The sequence below is a fragment of the Cyprinodon tularosa genome, unplaced genomic scaffold (genome assembly GCF_016077235.1).
Source record: "Cyprinodon tularosa strain WSP-4 unplaced genomic scaffold, ASM1607723v1 ctg338, whole genome shotgun sequence".
Taxonomy (NCBI): domain Eukaryota; kingdom Metazoa; phylum Chordata; class Actinopteri; order Cyprinodontiformes; family Cyprinodontidae; genus Cyprinodon; species Cyprinodon tularosa.
In genome coordinates this window covers 1,610,228-1,634,083 of record NW_024039050.1, presented here as the reverse complement: position 1 = coordinate 1,634,083, position 23,856 = coordinate 1,610,228, and the positions used below count along the sequence as shown (strand labels likewise).

Below are 23,856 nucleotides of genomic sequence, written 5' to 3'. Positions count from 1 at the left end.
TTTACTTTCTGGAAAAAAAAGGCCAGTTCTTAATTATTTTGAGTCAAACTACAGATTACTTAGTTTTTTTTGCCATTTATTCTTAGGAAAGTTGGATTTTTCTGCTTTAATATTAAGGAAACAAATCTAATCCATGATCTTTTCAGGATTAAGCTGCTTTAAACTTCATTAGAACCTAAAAGGTCTTCAGTAAGCAGCTTTTTAAAGTTCGTATTTCTGTTTTATTTTTTAAATGTCTGAAATCTTAATATAAAAAGTTCTGTTCAAGATTCTGCTTTAATTATGGAGATGAAGGCCTGGTCAGCAGCCAGGGAACAGATTTCTACAGCAAATAATAGTTATATGAAAAATATGAATGGATTATTGTAACGGCTGGAGTGCACATTTTAAAAGTTGTACATTTGAGGGGAAAAATAAAAGGAGTTAAATGAGATCGAATGGGAAAAATGAGCAGAATGTTATTTTAAAGGTAGCTGAACACAAATCAAAGGGATAATGAGGCGTTCAGGGACCATCTGGGATGCAGTAACGTCTTTCTGCCTGATGACTTTAAAATAGAGTAAAAGAAAACCCAAGTTTAGTCTGTAACCTGAGTTCAGAGATGAAATATGTAGAGCAGCGCCCCCTGGCTGCGTCCCTCAGCACTGAGTCTCCCTGCTGTCGATCTGATGCTGCCTCTGGAGTCGGAACCTCTTGGGTCTGTCTGTGCGGCTCGCCGGGTCTCGCTCCGTCAGGTCCTCGAACGAACGCTGCGTCGCTCCGGCCGGTCGGGCGAACGCCTCCTGCAGCTCCCCCTCGTCCAGGTGGGAGTCCAGGCTGGGGTCCTCTAGGATGGTGGCCATGTGGGGGGCGTCCAGAGGCGGGGAGGCGTGGCTGGAGGCGGGGCCGGCGCTGAAGATCGGCGGGGTGCTGGTCTGCTGGGGGCTGATGGGAGGGAGGCGCACGTTGGTGGCGGGGAAGGTTAGAGGTTTGAAAATGCGGACAGATGCAGAGTCCAGGCTGCTCAAGAGCTCGGCATTCTGGGAAAAAAAAACAATGTCCAGTTAGAGACGCGATGATTAGACTAAAACCTGAAGTGACCCTGAAGTTCTTTGATGCTAAACAGAAACAAACTGAAGTTTCTCCATTAATTTGTGGAGAATTACGTTCCACAGGAGAACCTCAGGGCTCGGTACTCGGATCCATTTGGGAATACCAGGCAGTTGAAAGGGCAGATTATACTTCTGCAACCACACACATCAAATGTCGCTTGGGTCTGGTCGCTAATCAGTTTTACTGCTATGCTTCTGCGCCGTCGGTCTGGAATTTTTAGGGACGCACAGCAGTTTCCCGCCAAAGCGCAAGGGGGAGCCTATTCGAGAACTCGCAACATCGAAGGGGAACAGGTTCAGTGGCAAAAAGACCGATTAACCTTTCGTCCTTGTTGTCGATTGTAGTTGTTCCTCGGTTTTTAAAAATGGCGCCCCCCAATGACGACCACACAGACAGCAGGAAAGGCGCACCAAGGACCAATCACAGCTGCTCTTTGTCTGCAGACTTCCACTTGAGGTCTGCGCGGGTTTGTGACCGTCCGACGCGTAGTCAGGATTTTTTTGAGGTGCGTGACGATTGCAGAACCTCAACGCTGGGGGGCGTGGTCACGCACAGTGACAGATTTGACGGTTGCAGAGGCTATGCGTCAGAAGCATAAATTGGCCTTAAGGCCTCAAGTTCCTGGGGTTTTTTCCATTTATTGAATAGTGTAAAATTCACTGTCACACAAATACATTTATAGTTTAATTTTGCACACACTGAGCGATTCAAATTATGGTTCTGACAGCTCAGGTTTCCTCCAGTAAAAGGTGGAGATATCGGCTGCAGGGAGGAAAGCAGCACAGAACGGCAGATCAGACCAACTTTCATACAGAAACCAAAGATTTTTCTTCCATTCTGCCAATTCTAGATCTGCACAAACTATCTTAAATATTACTGTAATCTAATCGGCCTGTTTTTCAGTGTAGTCCTGTTTCTCTGACTGTAACTGGCTGGATGTGCTCTCTTCATCCTCTGACATAGGAGTAGGGGTGAGTATTGGCACATGAGTGTTGCGATACAATATTATCGCGATATTGCAATATCTCTATATATTGTGATATTTTTCCCTGCTGTCAAAATTAAATTTACAGATAAAAAATTGAGTGCTGTATGTGTTCATCAGGAGATATTAATCATTTGGGGTTTGAGTCAGTTCACTTGTTCTACTATGCTTCCACTGTGTCACACAGCAAAAGGGCTCCACAGCGCCATCTGCCAGAGTGGAGGTGCAGGGGAAGGTTTCCCTCATGGTTTTAGGTAAAACTTTTTTTTGTTTTTGAAAATAAATAGTAGGAACTTAAGATTGATTTTATGTCGGGCAGCCAAAAAGCTAGCCTCGTGAGACCATCCTGATCTCGCGAGCTTTCAAGGTTTCACTCGCTAATCAGTCTGGAGACTCTCTGTTAAAGAAAATTTGGAGCCGTTCACCAAACGAACGTCCAATCAGCGTTGGCTTTGAGGCGGGTTGAGGTGTGACGCAACGAGAAGCGCGACAGTTCAGTCTAAAGAAGATGGCGGCTTCAGCCGATGAAACTAGCGTTAGCGTGGCTATCTAGCAAGTTTTATCGGAATTACAGAGTATTTCTTCACTGAAAGAAGAACAAAACACTGATCTGGAGGCTTTTCTCAGAGGAAAAGATGTTTTTGCTCTTCTCCCGACTGGTTTCGGCAAGAGTTTGATCTATCAATTGGCTCCTCTTCGTCGTCACTCTGTTAGTACGTCATATGCTTCGTTGATCTGATTGGTTTATTTGGCCCGTCTATCACCAACATAGGCCAATCAGCTAACCAGTATTTTCGCCCCTTCCCAAAATTACTTAAACGGAGCGGAGTCAGGTTACTAAAAATCACGATATATCACCAAAATTTTCGTTTTTCCACCCCTCAAGCTCGTCTGCCTGGCTGTGTGCTTCCTGGACGGGGCCGCCTGTGGAGCTGGTTGACAGTTGCCTTTTGTATCTAAGCTTCTTTTTCTATGTCTGCTTCTGTCTCCTTGAACCCCAGTGGGCCTCAGCAGATGGCCGCTCACACTGAGCCTGGTTCTGCTGGAGGTCTCTTCCTGTTCAAAGGGAGTTTTTCCTCTCCACTGTCGCTACAAGCATGCTTAGTGTGAGGGATTGCTGAAGAGTCAAAGAGTCGATGCAATCAGCTGGTTTTTCTTAGATAGAAAACTTTGAATCAATCTGACTGGATGATCTGGTTGAACTGGAAAGTTCCTTGAGATGATGTGTTGTGAATATGCACTATAGAAATAAACTGAATAGAATTAATGAGTTACCCCCTGCAGTCCATGACTATATCTGCTCTATTTGGACTTACTGTAGAAGCTCATACTTACGCTGGAGAAGAACAGAGACTTGGTGGTCTGTTCATATTGCCTATCCATCTTCTTGTCCTGAAAGCAGAGAGAATTGGATCACCGCAGGGTAAAAACGTCGCAGTTTTAATGGAGAGGAGAACACGGACGTGATACCGACCACACAGTGGACCAGGATGCTGAAGGGAACCCAGAAAAGGAGCGAGAACGCCACCACCGAGCCCACGATGTTATCGGCCAGAAACTTCCCGAACGTGTTGATGTCCAGTTTATCGATGAAGTCCCAAAGACGTTCCACCACATCCTGAACCTGCTTCATGCACTTTCCCTGTGAAGACAGCAGGTTTCATTCTGCTTTACCAACCGAGCCCCGAACACTCAGCCTCGTATTCCGCCTCCATCTAACCGAAAACCACAAACCCTGGTCAGGAGATCAAGGTCTGAATTATGGGTCCAGTTTCCTCCTATAAATAAGAACTTCAACTTTCTGTGAGGCTGGGAAGTCTTTTTACTCGACCCTTTTGAAAAGTGTAAATGGGACGCAACTGAACTGGACCGTGAATGAGTGATTCACTGATGGATTGTCTCACCGCTCCGTCGCAGAATCCCACCGTGCACGGTTTGCCTTTCCGCAGAAACACCGGGTCTCCTTTGGTGTCAACAAACGGGCTACAGATCCCATTTTTGCCCCGGCAGCAGACTTTACAGGACGAGTTGGTCTCTGGACAGAAATAAAAACTGCAGTTAGATGAGAACGATCGGCGCAGAGTGATTTTTCACTCCAAAACTTCCGAAGTTTCTATGGAAGCCCGTTTCCGCCACTATGTAAAAAAAAAGAAGAAAGAATTATCTCATTATGAGATAATTTTTTTTTTTTTTTTACAGAGTGGCGGAAACGGGCTTCCAAAGTTTCTTATCAATCACTTAAGAAATAAAAACAATAAAAATCAATTCAAAAATTATGATTGTAGCAAAATAAATCTTTTATAAATAATAAAAAAAAAATGTATGGCAGCTAAACTACCGCAAATATTTAAAGGGACATAGTCATGTGATATATTTTTTTTATCTATATATCACTATATTTTGGTCTTGTTCAGTTTGTTAGTCCATAAAGCCGTCAGGTGTATCTTAAATAATAACACTGAGTGACTGGAGCTACGATGCTTCCCCTATGCGCGGTGGGTAAACCAGGAAGTAAGTTACCGCAGTACGACCAGCAGATGGCGCCACGTCTGTTAAAGGAATAGTACACCCAAAACATGATTAGCCTTCATTTTCTACTCACCCCCATGCTGAACAACACTCTGGAGTACTTTTTTGATATCTCAAATGCATCTGGAGATCTGGGAGGCTTCTTGCTGTCTGCTGACATTCAAATAATGGAGGTCTATGGCGCCCGAGACAGAAAGGTCCATAAAAGTCCACAAAAAACGTGTCAATATTCCTCCATACTGCTCGTCCAATGTATTCCAAGTGTCCTGAGTGGGTAGCATCCAGAATTTACTCGAAACGAAGTCATTTAGAATGTTTTTAGAGCATAAACAGTAGTGTATAGGATTTCCTAAAAGCGCGTTCACGAGTCTACGGAAACCGCGGCAGACCAAACCAGCGCATTCAGCTCGGCAAAGAACTCATGCTCTTCCTCAACACTGAAGTCCTCAGACATTTTTCTTTCGTTGTTTCTTTCTTTGCACAGGTAAACAGCACATTTCTTCTTCTACGCTCGCATTATTGGCAGAGCAGACGCTGAATGCGCGCTTTCATCTGGTTTGGTCTGCCGCGGTTTCCGTAGACTCGTGAACGCGCTTTTAGGAAATCCTATACACTAATGTTTATGCTCTAAAAACATTCTAAATGACTTCGTTTCGAGTAAATTCTGGACGCTACCCACTCAGGACACTTGGAATACATTGGACGAGCAGTATGGAGGAATATTGACACGTTTTTTGTGGACTTTTATGGACCTTTCTGCCTCGGGCGCCATAGACCTCCATTATTTGAATGTCAGCAGACAGCAAGAAGCCTCCCAGATCTCCAGATGCATTTGAGATATCAAAAAAGTACTCCAGAGTGTTGTTCAGCATGGGGGTGAGTAGAAAATGAAGGCTAATCATGTTTTGGGTGTACTATTCCTTTAAGGATAAATATTTAAAAACATTCCAGAAATTTTCTCCTTTAAGGAAAAAGTTTTATTTTTTTGCAGCCCTTTTCCTGCCTTTGCTACCAGTTAGAAACGTCCCAAAGTGAACAGTGCTGCCCCCCCCCCCGTCTTTTTAATTATTGATGGAAACGCAGCAGCGGTACCGTTGCAGGCGCAGGGCTCCAGCTTTAGAACCACCTGACAGAAGGGAACGCACTCGCCGCCGCGGCATTCTCCGTTATCCAAACACACAGTTTTATCCGGAGCGTTCTCTGGCGGGGGGCACTCGCTGCCGTTTCCTGTCGGAAAACAAAAAAACGTTGTTTGATTATCATCAAGACGAGCATAAAAACGACTATCAGAGGCTAAATGGAAACAGCTGACCTGTGCAGTAGGAGTGGCCCTTACAGGTCGCCTCGATGGGCTCCTGGCAGACCTCGCCTTTGGCCTGGAACCTGCAGCCCTTACAGCAGGCGCTGTTCCTGTCGCTGAGCAAAGAGACAACGGATGAGCAGCGCTGAGCCCCGAATGGAGCATCCAGCTAGAGTGACTCAGACCTGCACTGAGCTTCGTCCCTCAGCCGGCAATCCTCTGTGCAGCAGGAGTCCGAGTTGAAATGCAGCAGGCCTGGGTCGCACTGCTCGCCCTGCTCCACCCGGGAGTTCCCGCACACGTTGACGTTCCTCTCCTTGAAGCAAGACGGCGCTTTGGAGCGCAGGCGCTTCACGATGGACTGCTTGCTGCAGTTGGAGAAGAGCTGAGAGAACAAATGCGTCCGGCCGTGTTAGAAACCTATAGTGTTAGAAAACGTGGCGACGACGCAGCGGCGCCAGCACCTTGTTGTTGACGTGGTCTCCGCTCACAGCGATGGGGTACATGATGTACTTCCCGCCCTGGTCCTCCCGCGGAGCGCAGTACGGCACGTTATCCGGGTCGTGCTCTGCTCCGAAGTTGTGGCCCAGCTCGTGAGTCGTCACCAGGTCCGCTTCCTGTCCGAAATACAGACAAAAAGGTAAAACTCTGTGTTTTCTCTAACGAATGGCCTCCATGCTAGGAGCCCACCTTGGTCAGGATGGTCTTCCCGTAGTTCTTGGTGCTGGTCAGGCCCGTGTTCAGGTAGATGGCTCCATGTTTGCTAGCTGCTGTTTCAGAAGCTGAACGGCAGAACTCCTTTAAAAAAAAGCAAGGCTGAAACTCAAAGAGCTTAGGAGGAAACTCAAACGCTTACCTTTGGAGCATAGACCTCCGGCGAACTCCGGTTTGTTCGGGGCCACGTACGCCAGACCCAGAGTGCCCTCATCGAAGTCCTGGTAGGTGAAGAGGTGGGCCAGGCAGACGCTGGAGGCGTTCTGAGCGATGTCAACGCTGAACTGCTGCAGGAGGTCAGAAAGAAAGCGGCTCTGTTTAACCGCAGCATTGGAACCAATCCTTTCAAATCTCTCTAAAAGCACTTGAAAAGTCAAACTAATTCCAAAAAAGTTAAAACAATCCACTGGACTGGTTAAAGCGAAGATGTTTCGCTTTAACCTGACTCCGCCAGATGGATTTGCTCTGCATATCCATCTGGAAACCTTCCGTTGAAGTAATTTTGGGAAGGGGCGAAAATACTGGTTAGCTGATTGGCCTATGTTGGTGATAGACGGGCCAAATAAACCAATCAGATCAACGAAGCATATGACGTACTAACAGAGCGACGACGAAGAGGAGCCAATTGATAGATCAAACTCTTGCCGAAACCAGTCGGGAGAAGAACAAAAACATATTTTCCTCTGAGAAAAGCCTCCAGAGCAGTGTTTTGCTCTTCTTTCAGTGAAGAAATACTCTGTAATTCCGATAAAACTTGCTCGATAGCCACGCTAACGCTAGTTTCATCGGCTGAAGCCGCCATGTTCTTTAGACTGAACTGTCGCGCTTCTCGTTACGTCACACCTCAACCCGCCTAAAAGCCAACGCTGATTGGACGTTCGTTTGGTGAACGGCTCCAAGTTTTCTTTAAAAGAGTCTCCAGACTGATTAGCGAGTGAAATCTTGAAAGCTCGCGAGATCAGGATGGTCTCACGAGTAGGGATGGGAATCGAAAACCGGTTCCTGTTAAGAACCGGTTCCGTATTTTCCGATTCCATGGCATCGTTTGGCAGGCAGCTGAACGATTCTTTTTTCGATTCCCGCTGCACCAGAGCCTAGAGCGCCGGCTCTGGGGAGCACGACTTACGTCACTTTTTTTACGTAAGTTACGTAAGTTACGCAAGTTGGAAGAACTATTCGAGGAGGAAGACAACGAGCTGCGGTCACTTTGTGAATCAAAGCCCCGTCTTTCCTTAGCCCAGAGGGTAGATCAGGAAATCCAGCTCTGTAAAAGCTTGCCCTCCATCCCCTGCAGGGATAGCGCCACACTGTGGTGGTGGAACAAGCAAGATACGCTGCCCTTGCTATCTGGACTGGCTGAAAACTACCTCTGTGTGCAGGCTTCCTCCATCCCATCTGAGAGGGTGTTCTCCACGGCTGGAGACACCATAAGCGCTGAAAGATTCCGTATCCACCCAGAAAAAGCAGATATGCTCATCTTTCTGCAAAAGAACTGTTAATTTTCCCTACTATTGTTTTATAATTAGTATTTTTTGTTATTTAAAATAGGTTATTATCCCATCATTTGTTATTAGACATTGTTGGTTATTAAGTTTGTTCTTGTATTCATTTTTCATTTAAACACAGATGTTACTCCAGTTTCACATTTCCTGTGGACATCTTGATCTTGTTGAGTTTGTAAGATTGTTCAATAGTTAAGTAAACAAAGTTGATTCTGATAATCAAACTGTTTGTTCTCCTTTTTTCCCCCAAATTGGAATCGAAAAAAGAATCGATAAAGAATCGAATCGTTTCATAGAATCGAAAAGGGAATCGGAATCGTGAAAATCTTTTCAATTCCCAACCCTACTCACGAGGCTAGTTTCGCTTCCCATCCAGGAAGCTTTTTCTATTCAAAATGTCAGAAATAGCACAGAGTTTAAGGCTTTATAGAGTGAACCAAAGCCTTGTTTTGAGAAAACGTGCAAACTGAACCGGACGAACGGGTCCACCCCTTTAGAATGGGGGTCATTTTGTTTCATTGTTAGCCTGCGATACCAGAAACCTGTCTATGTCTCTGAAAGGGGGGTCGTTAAAGGGAATTGTTGGCGTGGCTCAATAGGCGAGGTCTTCTGTTCCCCTGTAAGGAGGCGGGGGTTTGATGAGAGCAGGAAGAGATTAACTCAATCGCTGTATTGTAGGTTTCTGAAAGCTGAAATCTGAGTTTTTTAGATTTCTAACATTACAATTTATATTTTTCCAAGCACACAACAGTTTAAAGCAAAGTTTAGTTTGAAAAGAACGAGCAGGAAGGATTGAAAAGCATGTTAACACGGTAATGTAGGCTTGAGTTCATTATCTGACGCATGCAGATACATAGCCTGGGTGCCATTCCGAACTTAGTCCCGCCCACAACGTTTGAGGTCGGGAAGTTCAGCATTGCTCCATAGTAGCGCGAGTATGCTCGCACAATATCTGGCGGACCAAACAAATTGTCAGGGCGGGCTTTATACGATGATGGACAGATGATCAACAGTAACGTAATCAACCACGTGACCAAAGCGCGCTTGGGTGACAACAACAATGGCTGCCGCTGGAGAGTTGAGGTGTGTAGATTCTATTAGGTCTGTTCTAGAAGATATCGACAGCAAATTAATTTTAAAAGAGGAACAGAGAAACGCCATCAAGGCATTTGTTGAAAAGAAAGATGTTTTTGGCGTCCTTCCTACGGGATTCGGTAAAAGTTTAATTTATCAGCTGGCTCCCTTGGTGGCTTAAAGGAATAGTACACCCAAAACATGATTAGCCTTCATTTTCTACTCACCCCCATGCTGAACAACACTCTGGAGTACTTTTTTGATATCTCAAATGCATCTGGAGATCTGGGAGGCTTCTTGCTGTCTGCTGACATTCAAATAATGGAGGTCTATGGTGACCGAGACAGAAAGGTCCATAAAAGTCCACAAAAAACGTGTCAATATTCCTCCATACTGCTCGTTCAATGTATTCCAAGTGTCCTGAGTGGGTAGCGTCCAGAATTTACTCGAAACGAAGTCATTTAGAATGTTTTTAGAGCATAAACAGTAGTGTATAGGATTTCCTAAAAGCGCGTTCACGAGTCTACGGAAACCGCGGCAGACCAAACCAGACGAAAGTGCGCATTCAGCGTCTGCTCTGCCGATAATGCAAGCGTAGAAGAAGAAATGTGCTGTTTATCTGTGCAAAGAAAGAAACAACGAAAGAAAAATGTATGAGGACTTCAGTGTTGAGGAAGAGCATGAGTTCTTTACCGAGCTGAATGCGCACTTTCGTCTGGTTTGGTCTGCCGCGGTTTCCGTAGACTCGTGAACGCGCTTTTAGGAAATCCTATACACTACTGTTTATGCTCTAAAAACATTCTAAATGACTTTGTTTCGAGTAAATTATGGACGCTACCCACTCAGGACACTTGGAATACATTGGACGAGCAGTATGGAGGAATATTGACACGTTTTTTGTGGACTTTTATGGACCTTTCTGCCTCGGGCGCCATAGACCTCCATTATTTGAATGTCAGCAGACAGCAAGAAGCCTCCCAGATCTCCAGATGCATTTGAGATATCAAAAAAGTACTCCAGAGTGTTGTTCAGCATGGGGGTGAGTAGAAAATGAAGGCTAATCATGTTTTGAGTGTACTATTCCTTTAACCGTAGTATAGAGACTCTAAAACATGCCTTAAGCTGAAAGAATGAACCAATTAGAGAAGGAATTATATCAAAACTGTAAAAAAAAAAAAATTTAAATTTGCCTTTAAGATAAAAAAGCTTTTTTGTGTCTCAATCTGCTCTATAAAAACCTCCTAAAGTGGAAAAGTTTTAGTTTCATCTGGTTTAATTTAGCAAAACTTCTTCTTTGAGGAACCTTTTGCTATCAGATTATTCATCAATTAATGGAAAGTGTCATCAGCGTAAAAGTGGTAAGAAATCTAAATATTTTGGAGGCAGAAATCCTAAATTCTCCCATGAAGGTTTGTAGCAGGAATCCTGATCCTGAAACCTGGATTATTCTCCACCTGCAGCTTTTTAGCCTCCTTACCTCCAGCAGCTTTTTAACGTCCCAAACGTCTTTGCCCTTCACCGGACTCCCCTCCATGTTGAAGTGTCTTTCCCCGGGACGAACCTCTGTGGGAAACTTCTGTATGATGATCTGACGGCAGAAACACGGCAGCCGAATATTTACACCTCGGCCGATCGTCTTCGGTGCCACACCTGCTGGAGGTCTCCTCACCTGCTGGATCTGAACTCCGTAGCCACTGAACTCGTCATCCCACGACGTGTTTCTGTAGATGTCATCCACGCGGTCGATGAGCTCGATCTGCAAACGGTCAGGGAGGGAGAGGTCAGGTTGGCGAGGCTGCAGGAGGGAAACGGCTGCATGAGAGCGTGAGCTGACCAGGTAGTTGATGGTGGTGCTCTCCTCCCCGCGGCCCATGTGTTTGTAGAAGCGATGGTCGGCGACCAGCAGCATGGGACACGTGTTCTTCCTGTGGTCGTGGATCTCGCGTTTCCCTCTGAACGCCGACTCTGAGCGGACAGGAAGTTCAATTCTATTCAGTTTATTTCTATAGCGCCAATTCACATCATGTCATCTCAAGGAACTTTCCAGTTCAACCAGATCATCCAGTCAGATTGATTCAAAGTTTTCTATCTAAGGAAAACCAGCTGATTGCATTGACTCATTGATTCTTCAGCAATCCCTCACACTAAGCATGCTTGTAGCGACAGTGGAGAGGAAAAACTCCCTTTGAAGAGGAAGAAACCTCCAGCAGAACCTGGCTGTTAGGGGTGAAGAAAAAAATCGAATTGAGCTTAAATCGCGTTTCTAACATTTAAAGATTCAGAATCGATTCTCATTTTCTTTAAAAACAATTTTTTTTTGTGGGTGCGGATGTTCCTTATCAGGCACCGTAGTGTTTGGCGAAACCAATGAGCAGCGTGAGCTATGCGCAGGCATGCAAGCGTTAGCCTAGCAGGCTAGTGGTGTGTCATGTTGTGTGAGCTACTGTGTTTGTTGCCGTATGGAGGACGAAGAAAAAGAAATTCAACCGCCTCCGCGGTCTTTAAAAGCAACCATTTGGAAACACTTTGGATTTTACCTGGAATTTACCGGGTAAGAAAGGGCTTGCCATGACTCATGCGATTGGCAGAGATTGCAACGGTAAAGTTAAGTATTTCGGGAGTACTTCAAATCCCTGTTCTCATCTCAAGACATTACCCAGAGTTGTTAGTAGAATTGGATAAATCCAAGACATGTTGTCTTGGATTTACCTTTCGGTGTTTACATTATTGCAATAGATAAATAAAACATTTACAGTTATAAAGTCTTTATAAATGTACTCCTCTTTCATGCCAGCAGACTGGAATAGATCCTGAGAATCGTTTTGAATCGTAAATTAATTGTTTTCTGTATCAAATTGTTTGGATTTAAAAGAATCGAATTGTGGGAATCCCAAAGATTCGCATCCCTAGGCTCAGTGTGAGCGGCCATCTGCCAAACACCAACAAGAAAACAGCACAATTGCCAAATTAATGGCATTTGTGCTGATGGTGAGTTGATAACAACAAAATAAACTCATTTTACCACAGGTTTAATTTAATTTCTACAACTTAAACTACGACAACTACTTTTTTAATGCTTTTTTGGCAAAATGTAGAAGATGACTCAAAAAAGGAGGAGAGTAAAAAAAGAAAGGGGTCTAACAACACAGCCCTGCGGTACTCCTTAACAGATTGGGCTTTTAGAGGAGTTGTTGAGGAGGTTTCAGCAGATTATTTTTTTTTTTTATTGTCATTAAACTCTCACTAGTAGGGGTGGAACCATTCACAAAATCCACGGTTTGGTTCGGTTCAAGGTTTCGTGGTCACGGTTTTCGGTTCAGTTCAGTATATGTTCATTGTTAGCCTGACATGTTGGTTGTGTTGCTGTTAGCATAAACAAAACGTGTTGCACAACGCTTGCACACTGTTGCACTTTTATCCACAACTTTCTTTCCGCCGCTTCTTCTTCTTCTTGTTTACTACTGGTGGTTGGCTTTGGTCGCAGTACCGCCACCTTCTGCTCTGGAGTGTAAACGCTTCGCCTATGAGAAAAAGGAGCAGCACATGAACCGAACGAAACACACGCGAATCGAACCGAGACAGTCGAACCGAACGATTTGGACGGTTTTCAGAAACCGTTCCATCCCTAGTCACTAGTACATAAAATTCCCTCTGCATTAACCCATTTAGGCCGGGAAAGCATTACCGCATTTCTACCATTCAAGCCGGGGGCGCTGTTGCGTAATTCTACCATTGACGCCGGGAGAGCATATAAGTCAAGCAAGAAGAAAGAAGTTTTTTTCAAGCAAACATGGAGGAGTTTGACAGAGAAGAGATGTCGGAAGGCAGTGATTTTGAGGAGTGTGTCGGCTTTGATGACGGTATAGATGAAAATGATGACTTTGAACGCGCTGAACCAATCGAACTACCACCGCAATGCACGGAGTGTTTTCAACCGCACACCTGGAGTGAAAGTTGATTTGCCTGCAGACACCACACCGCTGCAGGCATTTGAGCATATTTTTAATGAAGAACTTTGGATGCATCTTGTTACCGAGACGAATAGGTACAGTGACCAAACAAACCAAACTCCAACAAGAGCAAAGATGGCAAAGTGGTCACCCGTGACTGTGACGGAGATGAAGACATTTATTGGGCTGTGTATGGGCATAGGACTTCTTGTGTTGCCAGTAGGCTACGAAGAGATTATTGGCGACAGAGTAAACCTCTCTTCAGGACGCAGTTCCCCCAAAATATGTCCCGGGACAGATTTGTGGCCATCTGGAGGTAAGTTGTATGCAATTTATAACACAGACATATGCATTATTATGCATAATAATACTGTTAATAAGTAATCATCAGATAGTTATTTATGTAATGTTTGTTCTTTATTTTAAAAACGTTTTATATTGCACATTCTCAATGAAGACATGATTACATATGGAAAAAATAAAGGTTGAATTTTTTATTTTTTTATTACTGCTTTTCACTTTTTTTTTTTGGAAGAATTTCAAAGATAAAATATATTTTGAGTTCTATCTGCTACAGAAGCTGAGATATCAATAATTTACTAGGCGTTGACACAGTTGCTGAATTTACAGAAAAACTTCAGGTTTTAGGGGTATTTTTTAAAATCGGCCATAGGTTTTTAAGGTGTTTTTTCCAGGCGTTTTAGGCCTAAATGGGTTAAACCAATCCCCTGGGGGAGCAATGGGCTGCCATTGTGCAGTGCCTGGAGAGCATTGTGGGGTTAAAGGTCTTTGCTCGGGGAGCCACAGTGGCAGTCTGTGGGAGTGGGGCTTGAAACAATAGGCCGCCACTCCCCATTCTGCTGGTTATAGTGAAGAAAATTAGCCATAAAAAAAATAGAATCAAAAACAGCATAAAATTTAAGGAGACAAATTTAACGGATAAGCTTTAAACTATCGGTAACAGACTGCCTTTACAGATATCTTACAGGAGATTAGCCCAAAATGGATTGCTTGTGTTGCCCTGCGATAGACTGGCGACCTGTCCAGGGTGGACCCCGTCTCTCGCCTGTAGACGGCTGGAGATGACCCCATTTGGGAAAAGCGTGACAGAAAATGGATGCATGGAATGGATCTGCTGACTTTTACTTTGAAATCCAATGCAATGCTAGCATTTTTATTACTGCTCAGCAAAAACATTTTCATCAGCAGAAAAGGTTGAAATGATAAAAAACTATGAAATCTTCAAAATTATTTCAGATACTTTGCTCAAGACTTGACAGTCTTTATCATTCTGCCATCAGGTTTGCCATAAAAGCTCCTTTCAATACACACAACTGAAATGGTGACTGAAATGCTCTGCAAAATATTCCTAAACTGGATAAACGATTAGATCATCCTTGTTCACAGACACAACTGCTTCTCAACAGTCATTTTTGGGTTGTCTCTTGTGCTTTAAATTGTATTTTATTAATTTATTACTAATGTATTGTATTTATTTGAGCCCTTCTTCCCTTTTCCTAAGTGATTATTCCACTCGTCAGGCCGCCATTGTAAATAAGAATTTGTTCTTTATGACTTGCCTGTAAAAATAAAGGTTTAATAATAACAAAAAAGGATAAAATTCCAATCAATATAAAAAATTCTAAATAAATGAGCAGATTTAGATATTCCAGAGAATGTTTTCTTCTCCTGTCACCTTCCTCCTCCTCGTCGCTCTTCATCGCTGCTCTGACGCCTTCAGGCAGGAGGTGAGAGGACTCGGCCGCCACGTATCCGCAGACCGACGGCTGCCGCAGCCTGCTGATGTTCCTGATGTCCTCTGAGCGGTAGATCAGGAGGCGGCCATCGGGGGGCGCCGACGTGAACCTCCACAGAGGCTGAAGGAAGGAGGCGTTTCAAAGTGAGAAATCTGCTGTCTGGACAGCTTGGAGGTTAAAATGCTGCAGGAATTCACCTCGATGTTGTACTCGGCCTCATCGGTCAGGATGTGAGCTGAGAACTCCTGGTCGTCTATGTGAGCCTGAACACGAGAGTTTTCCTCCCCTGGAAGAGATGAAACAGACATAAAGGAAGCAGCTGTGCAGTTTCAAGCTTCTTATCAACTTCAGCACCAAGGCTGATCCAAACCTCCACCTCAAATATTCTACATTCTGCTTTCAGGGATGTCTGATCCGTCAAGGCTTCTCCAAACAGCACAAGGACAAACAACCGCTCCACTGTTTGGATTATTGTCGAAGAATCAAATCAAAGAACTCGTCAGATCAGGAGGAGCTGAAACATCTCCGTCCATCTAATTAACCCGCCTCGTTCTCTCTGCTTCAGAAACATTTACTGAGAATCTTCACCAGCATATTGAAAAATCAAATGTGAAATTTGTTAATAAGGGAAAACTACGGAAGAGGATTGTTCTGACTTTTTTCTCAATTCTGACTTTTTTCTCAGAATTTTGGATCTTAATGTAGATGAGCACCATGAAGGAAGAGATGTGGAGCTCTCAGCTTCACTGACAAAGATGTGAGTTGTTTGAGGTGGCCAGTGACACTTAGGTGGAAAATGACGGAATTAGGCAACTTTTTACGTGGCCGAGGGGTCCCCTCATTAATGGAGGAGCAGAAGGTCATTAAAACAAGAGAGCTAGTCTCTAAAACAGACATGGCTACGGCTTGATGCTAACATGTTTGTTAGCTGTCAGAATTCTGAGAAATATTAAACTGAAATCAAATTTTAAAATCAGTTAACTCTTTTTTTTTTTCAGTGGCCCTAATCCTCTTCTGTAGAAAACTGCAAAGTCTCTCTAAACCTTTTTTTTTAAATAAGTTTTTCAAGGTTTAATTTTCGGATTTTCTTTTCTTTTCTTGCCATAATAATGGAACTAAATGCCTGAAATCTTAAACAGCCCATCATCCGAACTCGTCCTCACCGATGACGTGTCCAGTAAAGTAATTGTGTCGGTTGACCGGGTAGCTCCGCCTCCGGCCGTCCGCCTCCTCGACGACGGCCGTGAAATCCTCCGTAAAGATCTCGTTGTTGGTTCTCAGGTAGAGCGTGAAGTCCCTGCGCTCAGCAACAAGCAGCAGGGGAGAAGGTCAGGAGGTTACGTTTGGAAGTCGACGGACACACAGAAGGAGGAGAAGGTTAGTCTGACCTCTGCAGCGCGTTGAAGCTCAGCCGCTTCTCCACGTGGGCCTCGGTTTGGACGTCCCGCCGGCGGATGGAGTGAGCCTGCAGGCTGGAGAAAGGAAGGACGTCGAAGTCGTCCAACATGGACCGCAGAGGTTCTGTGGAGGAAGTTCAAAACCATCGTTTGACACGAGGCGGGCAGAATCAATGGAGGATCTGGTTCCAGGTTACAGACCAGATTAGGTTAATCCAACAGAAAAAAAATCTGTGACATCCTCTGAAACCATAGAAACAGAGAAGTCAACCTTTGTGTGGGCCGCTTATCGATTTATAATCCCACCAATATCCTTTATTCTCCATGAAGAAAAGGAACATTATCAGATGAGTCTGGGTTACCACCAACATGAATGGATGGAAATAAATGGCGTCTATTCTTAAAGCCAGAAAACCGTTCGTGAAATACCAGTTAGAGTCCGCAGAGACGAGCTAACAGTAAAAGTTAACAAGCGGCAGAGGTTTAGGGAGGTTTGGTCATCAGAGGGACAGACCAGCCGCTTTAAGGGCAGCAAATTGAGAAGGACGACGACACAGACAGCCGGTAAGGTGTACCAAGGACCAATCACAGCTGCTTTTTGTCTGCGCACTTCCGCTTGAGGTCTGCGTGAGTTTGCGACCGTCCGACGTGTAGACAGGGGGGCGTGGTCACGCACAGAGATAGCTTTGACGGTTGCAGAGGCTATTACACACCCTGCTAGCACGGTTCTACGGTGGCCCTGAGGGTGCAAACTGCAACTACAAATCTAAAAGCGCAACTACATTAAGGAAATCGCAACTACATTAACCTACCGGAAAAGGTAGGTACCAGTGGGAAACATGAGACATCATTGATTAGACGCCGGCGCCGTTTGACCCTTGAACCGGAAGTCATTCTGCCTGCTGCGGCTTTTGAAAACATGAATATTGTCGGCGCCCCTAACATAGCTGCTGTTATCCACGAATATTTTGAATCAGGACATACGTACGAGGTGATACTGGATATGCTCAAGACTAATCACGAACTTTCTGTTAGTTTGCGTACACTGAAGACACACTTAAAAGAAGCTGGACTGTTCAGACGACGCAACTTCCGGTTCAAGGGTCAAACGGCGATGTCTCATGTTTCCCACTGGTACCTACCTTTTCCGGTAGGTTAATGTAATTGTGTTTTCCTTAATGTAGTTGCGCTTTTAGATTTGTAGTTGCAGTTTGTACTTCAGGGCCACCGTACGGTTCCCTAGAGGTAAACAAGCAAACCAACATGGCGGCGCCCGTAACATTCAGAAAGTTTGCGGAGAGTCAGGTGAAGAAGAGAGTCGGCTTTTGGGAAGTGGACACACAAACGATAATCTAATCAGGGATCCCAGACGCAGGAGTTGAGGTTCATCGCATTGCTAAGCAGAATCATCACTGGAAATCGTGCGGCACGGCAGGGAAGCTAGCATTTTTATTAGTGACGCTGAGATGAAGCCTCATGAGGCGTTGAACCGTTTGGCCAAATTGCTTCAACGATCCCCACAGTTCATGATGTGAACATGTCACCACCTACTGGTGGAGTGCAGAACTACAGTTTGTAATAAAATCTGTGATTTTTTTTTTTTTGCAACTTTTTTTTTTCTCCCCCTTTTAGGTTCCTTTGAAATTCTTTTTTAAGCGTAAAATTTCTTAGAACAATCATTTAAGGTGCAGTTTTTCTGCCATTTTAGTGAAATAAACTCAAGCAGACAGTGAAAGTGTTTGTGCAAATTGGGTAATGATGAGCAAAATGAAAGGTGTTAGTCATTTTTTATTCAAACATGATAGTTTTTCCACGTTTTTTTTGGTTTTAATCAGGTTGGAAGTTGTGTTCAACCAATATTTTGGCTAAACCGACCTAAATTACCCAATCTATATTTTTACTCGGGCAAAACAATGCAAATTAGTCTCATCAGCCAAAATAATTAAGTTTAATCGCAACTTTCAAAAGTCAAAGACAGGTCTTGAACCATCAACCTCTAGAGTGGGAGTCTGTCTCTTACAGATGACGCCACCTTAGGGATGCACGATATAATCGGCCCCCTATCGGTATAAAACTGAATATCGGACATCGGCCACCCCACCGATATTTAACCCGATATTTGATCAGCTTCTGAGTTTCTAAAGTCTAAAAAAAAAAAAAAAAAAAAACTATTTCTTCTTCTTCCTCAAAAACTTCTTTTTTACAGACTTAAAAACTTCTAAAGACGAGGGAAAAAATATTGGTCCATTAAAATATCCCAATATCTTCATATGCTGATATATTGCCATTTAAAAACACCATATCAATCTCTTTTACTAATGAAATATTGCTATATGTCATCGTCATGCTACGAAATCCCCCGAAAATTCACCAAATGTTGCCATATTTTTATATGTTGACATATTGACGCGGTATCGATCTATTTTACTAACAAAATCTCACAAGAATTTGCGAAATATCACGAGAGTTTGTAACAGAACAATGAAATTTCACAAGATTTTGAGAGTAAAATAGATCGATACCGCGTTTTTAAAAATCTATTTGATATCAGCAAATGAAAATATATTTGAGTTTATTATTTTTCAAAGTGTCAGAAATGGATAACAAAACTGCTATTTTTAATGACTACTTATTTTTGTCCAGCTTTAACATCGGTATCGATATCGGTTATCGGCTACATGAGTTTAAAATATCGGCATATCGGATATCGGCCAAAATCCCAATATCGTGCATCCCTACGCCACCTACATAGATAACCACAATAGGGAGGAAAATACTAATTGATAGTAACTTGTTAACACTGACTTTTTCCAGTGGCTTGCTCAGGTTTTGATCAATAAATTGTTCATTCTAACCAAATTAGTTTTAAGCAACTAGATTGGTTGGAAAAACAACCAATCTATTCTTAGAATCTATCCAGCTGACAGCATCTCTCCTCCAAACTCCCACATCTTGACTGAATACTGAGGCTGTTTAAATGCCTGTCAAAATTCTTGCGCTTCCCGAACCACTTCGCGAAGCGGTCACATGGTTTTACGGAAGCGAGGCCTCGGACGTCCTCAATTTTGGCCCCTCCCCTAAATGAATCACGCCTCGACACGCGCTTCAGGGGAAACGCCCCCTCCATTACTCGACACACGCCTCTCATAACATCACAAATTTTTATGAATGTCTGAAATTTCCTGATTATGGAGGCCGGCTGTAAGGAGATGACGCCGTCTGCTCATGCTCTCTTTTACCCCCTTTACACTACCCTTGAAAAACCGCGCAGAGACCGGTCCGAGCTCAGTAACTGAGATGACGTATCGTGTGTAAATGGAAAACAAACTGAACTGAACCGAGCTACACACAACCGGACCACAACGTTTTTCCCTGGCTCGGTTCTCTGCTAACAAGAGCGCATGAGCAGAACGCGTCATCTCCAACTGGCTGCACATCGCGATTCACACTCCATTCCAGTAGTTGGCGATAATGCCCCTCCCGAAACAGAAGAAGAATGACTTCTTCTTCAACTATAAACAACAATCGAAATGTTCTCCACGCAACGTTTTAAATAATTTTAAACAAAAACACCGAAGTACAGCACTAATAATCAAGCATAACTTTCTGAATGTAACGGGCGCCGCCATTTTGATTTGCTTGATTCCCTCCTTCTTCGTCTTCTTCTTCTTGTGTTTTATAGCGGTTGGCAAACAACTTTTGGTGCATTACCGCCACCCACTGCTTGATTTCCTCCTTCAATACTGGCAGTAATACCGCAGATCGACACTAGGAGGCAAGGAGGCGAGGATACGAGATAGCGTGATGTGTAAACGGTCGTCAGAACCGAGCTCGGCCTGGTTAACTGATCCGAGCTCGGACGGGTCTAGGAAAGGATCGGTTTTTCAAGGGTAGCGTAAATGGGGTACTAGTTATCTGAGAACTGAGCCAGAACTGAGCCGTGCCGAGCGTGACTGATGGCCTAGTGCCATGTTAGCGCGGTTCAGTTCAGTGTGCGTTCCATTTTCTTGGTTACCGAGCTCAGGCCAAAGGGCGGAGGAAATGAGGCTTTATATTTAACAAATGAAGAGACTGGACTTAACTCCTGCAGAGATTTGTAAAAGCCCATCTTTCATTAGAAACTCTTACTGCTGCGAGTCAACGAGCTAACAGGAGCGAGCATTCTGTCTCTTCTCTACTCTATGGGCTATATGTAGATCTCCCCCTACAGGTTCAGTGGAGGTCAGTTCAGTAGATATCAGCAGCTTGTAGACCAGTGAAGGTTATAGTAAGATGTGATGGTTGTTATGCAAAAAATAAGAAAGACATATTTCTACAACAACAACTATTAAAGTTTAATTAACTATTCTCACCACTAAGAAACAAACAGAAAACTTGATAGAAAATTCAGCCATATTTTTTTTCATTTAGGTTGGGCAGTCAAAAAAATTACAAAAAAAAACATATTTTATTAAATAGCATTTTTTTTTATTGATTTGCGTCAAAGTTTTAAAACTTTTTGAATTATTCCAATTTTTTTTATTGTTTCTTTTTCTGAATTAATCTACTATATGAAAAGGGTATGAAAGAAGTGAGTTTAATAATAATATCAGCAAAAGAAAAACAATAAAACAAAGATAATTTTTTATTTGGATGAAAACTATTCAGTAGTTTCAGCTTTAAAGTAGGCTACAGTTTTAATGTTTAACAAACATGTTGGATCTTTCAGGTTAAATTGTTTGACTCGATGATGACTTTATACTTGAAATATTACAACTTTATTCTTGTAATGTTATCATTTTATTCTTTTAAATTTACGACTTTATTCTCATGATGTTACAATTTTATGCTCTTAATTTTACGACTTTATCCTCGTAATGTTACAATTTTATTCTCTTAATTTTACGACTTTATTCTCGTAATGTTACAATTTTATTCTCTTAATTTTACGACTTTATTCTAGTAATGTTACAATTTTATTATTTTAATTTTACTTTATTCTCGTAATAGAAGAAAAACAATCTCTAGCCTGGCCCTAATACTCCGTAATACTTTTGACACTAACGGGCTTCCATAAAACTTCGCGACAAAAATCAAGTGTTGCTCAGAGAACTAACTTCAGTCAGCAGGTTTTCATTTAGACCTCCATGTTTGGAGCGCTTACCGAACTCCTGCTGCTGTTTGCTTTCAGCCGGAGACACAGCGGCCTCCCTTAGAGAGAGAAAACCCGTAAAAAGTGACAAAAACACCCAAAGTTTCGCTCCCATGTCGGACAGACTGACTGACGGGCTGGAGAGGAGGAAGAGGTCCGCAAACGTCTGCTCCAGGATCAGCCGCTCACTTCCGACCTCAGTCACATTTTGCGGAGGAAAAAGCCAAGTTCTCCTGCATCCAGATCAGATGAAGTCATTGTTAGCTCCAGAAACACGCAGGGAGAGGAACTCCAACTCCACGGAACCAGGAAGACCGAGAGGCTGTAAGGAAAGTTAGCGAGATCCACGGCGGAAGTAGAGCTGTTGGTCTCCAAAAAAAAAGCACCGAATTCCTCAGCCTTGATGAAATCAGCTTAGACTTTGCCGAAAGGTGCAACTTTGTGAAGAAAGTTGTTGGGGACACTAATGCATGCTTTCACACCAAAAGCAGCAGAGGCAGCTAGTTTAAATGCAAAGTCAATGGTTGATGGGTCAAGGTGCAGCAAAATATTGCAAGCCAAGAATGCCACTATTCGCATCTAATTATCACGTTAAGATTCAAATTCACTCGCTAAAAGCGCAGTTTTTTCTGAAATTTCGCTGCTTTTTTTTGCCATTTTTTACCGTCATGATGGTACCGCAAGACGCGCTTTCTTAATGCGTGTAGTGACAGATCAGAATGCACGTTCTTGATGCGCGTTTTCCTAGTATATATGATAATAATGTCCTTCCTTTTCCCACAGCCAATGCATTTGAACTGGTTGCATCCAATCGCTGGTCAAGGCAGCCAGACCAAGATAGTTCTGCTTTGTGGAAAACTGTACAGAGCTCTGTGTGGCAGCGTTACCAAAGTTTACTGCCTTGTCGTTTCACAAAGCCTTAGTTTTAGGAATATATCCACTATATGCACTTTGCTGTTATTTTGAATCCATTTCCATGCATATCTTCATGTAAAAACATTTTTCTCTACAGGTATTAGTAGGAAGAGTTCACCGGGTTTAGCAACTCAGACGTGGCGCAGTGTTTAAAGTGACCGCATGTAATGCATAGTTTTTGCTTCAATACAGGTTTGAATTCCGCTTAGGTAGTTTGACTTTTCCCTTTATATTCTAACTTGTCTCTAGTCAAGCCCAATTCGTAGTTTTTGTTTTGTTTGTTTTTTTGAGAATATGATCCATAAATGTAGGCCACTTCACTGTTGTTTTTGATCCATCGCCATTCATTCATTCATTTAAAAACATTTTACATTGTGCTAAAAGAATGACAATAAAGGGGCCATTTGTGTTCCAGAAAATGTGTCTCTCTGACTTGTTTTCTGTATGTTTCCTTCATATCACTAACCTTTTCCAAAGCTCATAATGCTTTCTACAGCCATGGAGCAACTGCTGCGTTGTCTGGGTCAGAGCACGCGTCAAGAACGCGCGTTTTGACCTGTCACTAGGAACGCGCATCATGCGGTACCATCATGGCGGACGTAAAAAGCGGCGCTTGCCGGTAAAAATAAAAAAATTCTGGAAAAACGGGCTCTTTTAGCGAGTGAATTTCAATCTTAACGTGATAATTAGATGCGAATAGTGGCATTCTTGGCTTGCCATATAAAAAAGGTCCCGTATTTTGAGCAGCTGAAGCATCGCATTGGGAGCGTTAAAGCATCTGTTGCGAACGACGCGCCGCAAACGCAGCTACTGCTGGAGTTGGAAAAATTTAACTTTAGCTGCTGGACGCGCCACATCAACCAATCAGAGAAGCTGATCTGGGAGCTGGCAGGGAGTCAGACACAGCACTGCTGATGCAGAGCGCTATGATCACTCCTCTGAAACTGTTTATTAACGCCTAAATGAACTTAGAATGTAGAAACCTTGCTTTTATTATCCTGGTGCCTGGAGTTTGGATTTCATACATGAAAACCAAACTGCCGCCGCGGAAAACCGCGAGGAAGCGACCAGGTCATAGGCTGCTGTTGCATGGGGTTCCTACTGACAGCGCACCGCCGGAAAGGAAAGTAATGACAATGGAAAAGAACTTTATCCACTCTACCTTTAATTTAGATATATGCAACTATTTGTTAGCAAAGGCTATAGGAAAGTAGAGTTTGTCTTTATTTAGAAAATATGGATGTTTTGATCCTTAATTTTCCCTATAGAAAGATGTAACCAATGTACACGGATGTACCTCAGTGTACAGGGGTTACTGCCGGGGCCGCCATAATAAAAGTTTTCTGGCTACGCCTCTGCATAGGACAAACTGATTCAGCAACATATTTTAAAACTAGTGAAAATACAGCCAAAGCCCATAGAAAACGATTACATTCAAAAGACAAGACTTCACCCTCTTCTTGAACAGAACTAATTGAAAAAAATAATACAATTGCTTTTGGCATTTACT

The 23,856-nt window shown here is 43.3% G+C and overlaps 1 protein-coding gene across 1 annotated transcript; it reads right to left on the bottom strand.

Moving 5' to 3' along the window:
- adam17b (ADAM metallopeptidase domain 17b) lies at positions 1–21,774 on the bottom strand. Its single transcript, XM_038294303.1, has 18 exons — positions 21,444–21,774; positions 16,292–16,424; positions 16,067–16,200; positions 15,101–15,189; positions 14,843–15,023; positions 11,031–11,161; positions 10,866–10,952; positions 10,674–10,784; positions 6,763–6,907; positions 6,597–6,688; positions 6,371–6,523; positions 6,092–6,291; positions 5,919–6,022; positions 5,699–5,833; positions 3,982–4,112; positions 3,552–3,719; positions 3,413–3,469; positions 1–1,019 (listed from the first exon to the last, which is right to left on the bottom strand). Exons 1-18 carry the CDS (start codon positions 21,544–21,546, stop codon positions 639–641), a joined length of 2,535 nt encoding a protein of 844 aa, XP_038150231.1. The 5' UTR covers positions 21,547–21,774; the 3' UTR covers positions 1–638.
- Between the last annotated feature and the right edge of the window lie 2,082 nt (positions 21,775–23,856).

Coding starts and splice junctions, on each gene's coding strand:
- adam17b (XM_038294303.1), bottom strand. CDS start 21,546: ATGGGAGCGAAACTTTGGGTGTTTTTGTCACTTTTTACGGGTTTTCTC. Junction 15,190..16,066: donor CTTTACTGGACACGTCATCG/GTGAGGACGAGT, acceptor CATCTCTTCCAG/GGGAGGAAAACTCTCGTGTT. Junction 15,024..15,100: donor AGGCCGAGTACAACATCGAG/GTGAATTCCTGC, acceptor TCCTTCCTTCAG/CCTCTGTGGAGGTTCACGTC.